The sequence below is a fragment of the Numida meleagris genome, chromosome 9 (assembly GCF_002078875.1).
Source record: "Numida meleagris isolate 19003 breed g44 Domestic line chromosome 9, NumMel1.0, whole genome shotgun sequence".
NCBI lineage: Eukaryota > Metazoa > Chordata > Aves > Galliformes > Numididae > Numida > Numida meleagris.
This window is the reverse complement of record NC_034417.1, coordinates 10,212,178-10,220,668: the sequence shown is the minus strand read 5'-3', so window position 1 is coordinate 10,220,668 and position 8,491 is coordinate 10,212,178. Positions and strand designations below refer to the sequence as shown.

At 43.7% G+C, this 8,491-nt stretch overlaps 1 protein-coding gene across 2 annotated transcripts; it reads right to left on the bottom strand.

The window, feature by feature from the left end:
* SPATA5L1 (spermatogenesis associated 5 like 1) lies at positions 809-7,891 on the bottom strand. 2 transcript variants are annotated; one of them, XM_021407938.1, is made up of 8 exons: positions 6,701-7,891; positions 5,993-6,178; positions 4,526-4,684; positions 3,806-4,015; positions 3,147-3,374; positions 2,499-2,633; positions 1,706-1,831; positions 809-1,110 (listed from the first exon to the last, which is right to left on the bottom strand). In XM_021407938.1, the coding sequence occupies exons 1-8, from the start codon at positions 7,874-7,876 to the stop codon at positions 958-960; spliced, it is 2,373 nt and encodes a 790-aa protein (XP_021263613.1). In that variant the 5' UTR covers positions 7,877-7,891; the 3' UTR covers positions 809-957. The 2 variants fall into 2 exon arrangements, with proteins under 2 accessions (XP_021263613.1, XP_021263614.1); XM_021407939.1 differs by lacking the exon at positions 3,806-4,015.

Here is an 8,491-nt window from a genome sequence, read left to right as displayed (position 1 = left end):
GACCGTCCCGTTACCGCACCGCTCCTCGGCACCGCCGGGACCCAGAGCGGCACGGCACGGCACGGCACGGCACCCCGGTACCTGGCGGGGCGGAGCGGGATGGGACGGGCAGCGCTCTGCGGGCAGCGGTGCGGGCAGCGCTCTCTGCGCCCTATATACGCCCTGGATACGCGCGGCGCCGCCCACCCGCACAGCGCCCCGCAGCCCGCACCCGCCGGCAGCGCGGGGCAAACGGCGCGGGCGCCCCCTGGCGGACGGCGAGGGCGAGGCACGGCGGGAAGCCCCTGCTCACCGCCCGGCTGCGGTACTGCCGCCCTACGAGCGTGCTCCCGCTCCGGCCTAAGAACACAACATCTATAGGCCCTACGAGCACAGAAGGCTGACCCGCCTCTTTCCACGGCTAGGCTGCTGGCCCAAAGCGGGAGCCCAGTTTCCCTCTGCCCCAGCTGCAACGACAGAAGCTTAACCCCGACCCCAACCCTTTCCCTGGTGCTGAATTTTGGAACATCCTTTTAAGAAAGCCAGATTGTAAGCACTTCCCTCTAAAGCAGCTTGTCTTCTGCAGGGCACGGGGACTGTCTCCCACCTCAGATCCTGAAAGCTTTTCCACTTTTCTAATATTCACTGTCCTTTCCCGATGCCACATTTTAAGTTAAAAATTCTTAATGGGCCAGTGTTTGTAATCAGAATTAGGGAAGCCGCAGTAAAACAACGCCGTTTCACAGTACTTAATGTACCTCAAGTGCCCATCTCATCCTCTGGAAACCCAGCCCCAGCAAACAGTTTTATTCATCACCAACAGCACAGATTTTTCAGAAGTGAACTTTTACTGTATTTCATACAAACTGAAAACAACAATATAAATACAATATGAAAAAGCAGAAAAGACATAAGAGACTAGAAATCTGTCCCTGTGATATATTTAGTAATACTCAGGCCGCATAATTCCTCTACGATTCAAGAGGTGAATTCCTGACTATAAGTTTTTTCATAAAATTCCAAGTCTTTTGTGCTTAAAGATGGCCTTACAGTCTCCAGTGATTTTACAAAATGTTCGTGTTTTACAGTAGTTGCTTCAAGTCCATTCTCCTGCAATGCCAGCAAAGCAGCCTTCAAAAAAGAAACAAGAAAAAAAATATTATAAGTGCTCCATGGTTAAGTCGCACAGAAGTTATTGCACGTATTTTAAAATATTTTGCACAAAACCAAATTTTAGACAAACTATCTGCCAACAGCATTGTATGATTTATGGTATTTACCACACATCAGATAAGATTAGTGCATGTTCTACATTTACTTTTTTTGCCTGGATTAGACAACGCATCCTTGATCATTTTTAGACTTTCTTCCTTGACAATACCCGGTGTTTTTAGCTGCTTGCAGTACATGGAATACAGCTTCTCTGGATCTGAGCTTGAATTAGAAAGGCCATGTGAAGTAACAGGTAGCACAACTACTTCCGCCAGTGGGAGAATTTACTTCTACCAGAAAGTTATCAGAGAAAGCCTTTATACTGATTTGGCTTTTTATCTTAAGAATTAACTTTTGCTCGATCCCCTTGTTTTACTCATTCTCTTCACATTTTCAACTGTGGAACAACCTGTACTACAGATGGCTCAGTAATATCTATGAGTTAGTTCTCTTTTTTCCATTGAAAAGCCTTACTTATAGTTTATTTCACAGATTAGCCACAAATACTTCTTACCTCCTTGCACAGATTTTCAATATCAGCTCCAGAGAAGAAGTCTGTTAGGGCTGCTAGATCCTGCAGGGACACATCAGTATCTAATGGGATCTTTTCTGTGCAGATTTTCAAAATGGAAAGCCTTCCCTGTAAGGTGGCAGGTGGCGATGAGAAAACCAAACCAAACAAGAATTACTCCCACTCCAAAACAGATCCAAATTTAATATTAGAACTAAGGAAAATACAGAAATATACAAAAACAGAACTACCATTTTTTTGGTGAAAGAGTAAATAAAATATTACTAATGGAGATAACCATAAGAGTAAACATTATCTCATTTATGTCTATAATTACAGTTACTCGTTACTTCATGAAATGAGACTATTTTAGGCTGATTCCAGATATAGTCTGCTTTGGGTCATCTCTTATTTTTTAGGGTGGGGGGAGCCCAGGACAAACATTTATACCACTGATCATTTACAAGGAACAATAAAGATTTGAAGGAAGGACAGCTAGCTTCTTATGGTACTTCCTGCAGTTTGTTTTTGTAAGTAGATAGTTATTTCAGATTTTTGTCTATTTTCTATATGAGTAGTGTATCTACATAATCAGTTCAAATGTTACTGGTATTTAAATTACAAATATAATTATCCCTTTCTTTGTGTACCTTGAGTTTGGTACCTCATCTTCAGGGAGTCATCCATCAATTTTGAAATGCATTATTAGATTATGTTCTTTTTGTTCTTAAATTAAAGTACGCAGGCAATTTTTCTCTGTCCATATAAAGCCACGTATGGATTTGTGATACATCACCTTCAGATCTGGAGGTGGAATATAAATGACTCTGTCTAGTCTTCCAGGGCGCAGTAAGGCATCATCCAACATATCTGGTCTATTTGTTGCAGCAACTACCATGAGATCTCTGCTCAAAGTTTCCTGAAACTCTAGCTGAGTGAAGAGATGATATGAAGACGTTAGTGCAACACAGTTAAGTATAGATTAGATTAGATAAGACATTTGTTAACTACTAGTGACAAAAGAAAAGGGGAAGGGAGAACAGAAAAAGCATGTAATTATTTTCCTTTCAGTCTTAGTACTTTATTTTCCTTAGGGCAAAAAATGAACCCGTATAACAGCAAAAATGGTACAGTTAGTTTAAAATAACAATATCAAGGAAGATGATTTTTGTGACACAAAACGTACACCAACTATTTCTGTTTGTGAGCCTGTGTGGTGGGTATTTTGTTCAAACAGAGTTTCACCGAGGATCAGATGATATAAGAAGAGTGAGCAGCCTACACATGGTATTTTACAAAACTCAGAAACAATGATGAAGTAGAATAGAATCTTCTTAAGGTTGAGGATTTTAAGTTTAAAAGCGTGAATGACAACAGTTCAAATTTTTTGAACACCTGGGCCACACTTATCATTCTTCCTATATAGAAAAGAGAACATGGATACCTGTCTTTCCTCATCACTTAGTTCCTCACATTGCCCCTCAAGCTGTAGTTTATTTCCTCTTCTTTCTGTGACTTTCAGGCCAACACCATCCAACTCATTGAGAAGAACAGACAGGACCCGCTCTGAGACACCGTGGCCAGTTTTACCATGTGACCGAGATCCCAAGATAGAATCAATTTCATCTAGGAATATTATTGCTGGACTACTTGCTCTTGCTTGGCGGAAAACCTGTTTTTTGGATTTGTAAAATAAAATGTTAATGCATATGTTCTTTCAGGTACAGTGAAATCACTTGTTCACATATAGTCTTACTTTTACTAAGTAATGTGGATTTAAAGATAAATTAATTCACGCACAAAAAAAGGATACGTTTATTCAAAAAGCCATTCTGGCTTACATTTGCTATAGACAAATTCTGCTTCTGAATTAAATTCTTAAGTGAACTGAAAACAATAGGGTAGAAATACTTTCAAAGCTTAAAACTAGCATCATTTTAGGGCTCGGTTCCCTGTTCACATAAATGGAAAACCATAAGCTTTCTCTATTTCATAATCAGGTAAGAGTTTTAACTATCACTTTTTCAAGAGCAAAACGTAGACCTAACTAACAAAAATAAAGCAAAAGTAATCTTTACACCGTATAAAAATTGAAAACTGTACCTGAGATAAAATCTTCTCTGAATCTCCAACATAAGGTGAGAACAGTTCAGCACCACTTACAGAGAGAAAGGAACAGTGACAACTTGTGGCCACAGCCCTGACTAGTGTGGTTTTGGCACACCCTGACGGCCCATAGAGAAGAACACCCTTTGGACGAGACAGGCCCATCCTTGCAAATGCCTGAGGAAATTTCATTGGCCACTCTATGCTCTGTCAACATATAAACAAGGGATGAAATTCTCAGTAATGGAGCTAAAGATCGAAGGCAACCGATAAAATAGCTGGGCACAATACTCCACTCATTAGTACATACATTAATTCAGAAGCAACACAGAATGCTAATTGAGTCTTCCTTCCTCTCCCTTCTTCCATACAGCCACCCCTCTGGAAGGTCCCTCTCAGTCTCAAACAGAATAAAAGGCAGCTCTTGAAGGATGATATGCAAGAGCCACCTGTGGCTGTACATTCAGAAATGGACTGCTGCAGAGTTTTTCAGCTACTGAGAAGCATAGCAATTACTCCACTGTATTATGCTTGCTGCTCTTGCAATGCTAAATGACAAGCACTGTAATAATTTAACGTAGTACAAAATAATGCTTAAAATAAAATGTGAAACCATGTAATTTGCAAGATAATGCATTTCCGTAATATAATATCAGAACACCTTGGATGACAGGTCATCAGAAATTGCCTGTTTATCTGAATACATTTATATATTACCTGTTTTAACTTCAACTTCACATCTTCAAGGCCACCAATTTGCTCCCAAGTGACCGGTTTACACTCTTTGAGTCCAATGGCACTTCGAAAAGAGGACGGTTGAATTTTTCTAAAGGCTTCTTGGAAATCCGCCATGGTGATCACCACTTCAGCTGAATCCTGACAAAAACCAAACAAAGTGCATTAGTGATATTTTTACATCACAATTTTAATGCCTTATTAGCATAAAAAACACTTTGCAAAAGGCCAAATACAACTCATAATCAATTAAATTCCTGCCCTAACAAGCTCAAGCAGTGCATATACAAAGATGTAACAAGGTAGAATATATTCTCTTCTTGGCAAGTTTTTATAAGGAAAAAACAACTTTATCAGACATGAGTATTTTAGAGAGAACTGTTTTTCCTCCCTGAATCATAGCACCATTATGCAGTGACCAATTAAGTCAAAGAGATGCTAAGTCAGGGTTACTACATACAAATTCCTAGACTCTCTCGAATAATCGAATAAAAATGGTCTAACATTCATAACTCTCAAACAGACTGAAAAGTTCCATTATTAAACTGCAGATGCAATAACAGAACTACTACAATGTACTCCACCAAGGAGCTTGCAGTTCTCATGGTAAACAGGCCACCTACTTGTTCATTATTTTCATTTGCCCATCTCTTTCTTTCTAGGATACCAGGTTCAAATTATGTTATTATTTTCAATATTTTTATGGTATCTGGAGGAGATGGATGTTCTAGAAAAAAATATTCTCTTCTTCCTAACCCAGTGAAGACAGAGGGTTCTACCATTCCCTGCAGATGCTGACACTCTGGAACTTTTGCAGATATGGCTTAAAATTTCCACTCAATGGCAAACACATTCCTCACAATTCTTGTAAAAGTCAGCATAGACAGAAAGAACAATTAAAAAAACATAAATTCTCTAATTCTCTATTTACAATATCTAAGAAATTAAATTCCTGCACATTGTGCAATGGAATGCCTTGCATCTACCACTTAATGTTATATCCAATCAGGATCCAAATGGTATATTTTCACTGTTAGTTACACATTTATATCGCAACTTAGCTGTAATTTGCAGTTATTAAGAAATGGAATTCTAAATTGCTGAAAATTTCAGAAGAGAGCTTTGGTGAACATTATCTTAGCTTCCCAAATAAAACTCTAAAACTCTGCTTCATGCAATCATAAATATATATGCATATAAAGATAATAAAAAAAACCCTTCTGCAAAACCTTTTACCGTCAAAGAAGAAAATTTACTTTCAAGACACTTGAAGGAACTTAAAGGACTAGTGAAAGGGCAGGCTTACATTTATAACACACTTGTTTTTTTCAGTGTTCTAATTTCTGAGTTCTTCATCTTGTTCAAATTTTCAAGTAAAACTACGTGCTAAAGGAGAAAGGGTGTTAGATAATAGTCATGACTTTCCTCTTGATTGATCTGCAACCATACCAATGAGCTGTGGAACACAGCCTGCATAGCAGCTTCTCTGCAGAGCGCTGTAAGGTCAGCTCCAACATACCCAGTTGTCATTTCTGCCAGTTTAACCAAATCAACGTCCGTAGAAATGGGCATACTACACGTGAGCATCTGCAGGATGGATCTCCTCTGCATAAGTGTTGGTGTCCCAATAATAACCTAATTCAAAGAAAATAAAATTTCAAAGTAGTTATTTTATCATATTCCTCTCATTTTGTAGACCTGGGAAAGCAAATTTGTCTCTACTTTAAACCAGCTTCCGAAGATTTATACACACTTACACTGTAGCTAAAGAATTTAGGAGAAACTTGCTAGTAGCAGTTTATAAATGATGGATATTTAATGCATCTTTAATTTACACCTACTTTCCAAGTGAATAGTTCTGGTATAAACAGTTGTTCATAATACACTGCTAGTTACTGTCCATCAAATCCTGTTTTAAGGTAATAGAAACATCTGACTTAGCAGCAACATTATATCAATGTTCACAAGGGCTGAATTAGATAACGATTAGGTTTATTTAATCAAATGCATTATGTAAAACACAAGCCAAAAGGAAAAGCACCTTCAAGGTTGACTACGTGAACTGGGGGCTCATCTTTATTAACTGTCCCCTTGCCACCTCCCCTAAATAGAAAGAGAAAAGAGAAGGACTGAGCACGGATAGCAATGCTTGCTTACTTCTCTGTCAAACCTGCCCGGTCTTCTCAGCGCAGGATCCAAGGCGTCGGGCCTGTTTGTCGCTGCCACAACCACCATCTTATCCTCACGACCGACGCCGTCCAGCAGCGTTAGCAACTGAGCAACAAGGCGATCCTCGGGAGCGCTGCCGGAGCTCCCTCGCTTTGGGCACAAAGCGTCGATCTCATCAATAAAGAGAATGGTCGGGCCTTCGCGGGACATCTCCCTGCCCTTTCCAAAGACGCTTCGCAAACTCTCTTCGCTTTCTCCTGGCCTGGAGCCATACAGAGCGGGGCCGCTGATGCACAGCAGATACGCACCCACCTCTCTGGCCACTGCCTTTACCAGGAGCGTTTTCCCTACCCCCGGAGGGCCCACCAGCAGCACCCCGTTGGGGACAGAAAGCCCCAGCTTCTTAAACGTCTTTGGGAAACGGAACGGCAGGTCAACCATTTCCTTCAGCGACTCTTCCACATCGTCCAGCCCCGCCACGGGAATTTTTGCTGCGTCTTCCGTTAAGCGCCTGTACCATTCTAGCGTGATCACCTCTTTCACTGTTACGCTTGTCTGAGGGGTTATCAACCCGGCCTCCTCTGTCACGGGGTCTACGGAGAGGATTTCAATGTGCACCACGGGAGCGCGGACATTCGGGCCGACGGTCACAACGTAGTGAGGAGAAACGTAGACGTTCCTCAGCAGCTCGCGGACCGCCTCCCGCAGCCCCGCAGCCCGCCTGGGCGCTCCGCCCCGCAGCACCACGCGCACGGCCGCTCCCCGCAGGCGGCAGGAGGACAGCGGCTGCAGGCGGCCGGGGCTCAGCGTCAGCCCGCGCAGCGCCGCCGCCGTCAGCCCGGTGCTGCAGGACGGGTCCGCCTGCACGTACCCGTCCGCCAGGTCCGGCCGCGGCCACGCCGTGCACAGACAGCACCCGGCGGGCAGGGATATCCGCAGCGGAGCGCCCAGCCGGACCCCCAAGGAGGAGAGGGCGGCGGGGCCCAGCCTGCACCGCTGCGTGCCCTCGTCCCCGGGGTCCGGGGGGAGCAGCTTGAGGGGCGCCGGCTCCATGGCGGCCCGCTCCTTACTCACCCGCAGCCGGCGGGACGCCCCCAACCCCGCGGGACGCACGGCCCCGTCGCTTCCCGCGCATGCGCCGCAGCGGAGCGCGAGCGCGCGCATGCGTTGGAGCTCCGCCTCCTCTCTCACGCTCCCGCCTCCGCGGAGGGGTTGGGAGGCTGCTTCTTCTCGTGAGCTGTGTGTGCTTTCCCCTCCCTTCCCTTCCTTCACCTCACCTTCCTTTCCCTCTGGGGAGCGGCTGTTTCAGCATCCGCTGAGGGTGAGTCAGCTGTGACAGTGCTTACACAAAAACCTGCTAGGGCGCAAGATGAAGCCCTCGTCTGTGAAATCTGCAGTGTGCATAATTTCAGTCTCGTGAGTAGCTTTATTGTGAGTAAAGTTACACGCGTGCTTTATGTGCACAGACTCCATTTGAGACTCCATGTGCAGAGAACTGGGATCTCCCTCACACGGGGCAGGGAGGGATGCCCAGCAGGACCAGGGGCTGTCTATTCTGAAGGCTTCTGCAGAAAAGCATAAGAAAATCTTTCTGACGGTGTCCTGCTTTATCACATTCCTTAGCGAGCCGAAGGCTGTACACAAAACTGTAACCAGTGTGAGCAAAAAGAGGCAATGTGAACGTCACCAGTTCAGCTAATTCGAAATACTTCATATGAACTCACTGCAATCAAGCAGAGCCCCAAAATCATTAATGCAACTTTTTGAAAGTGCACAAGA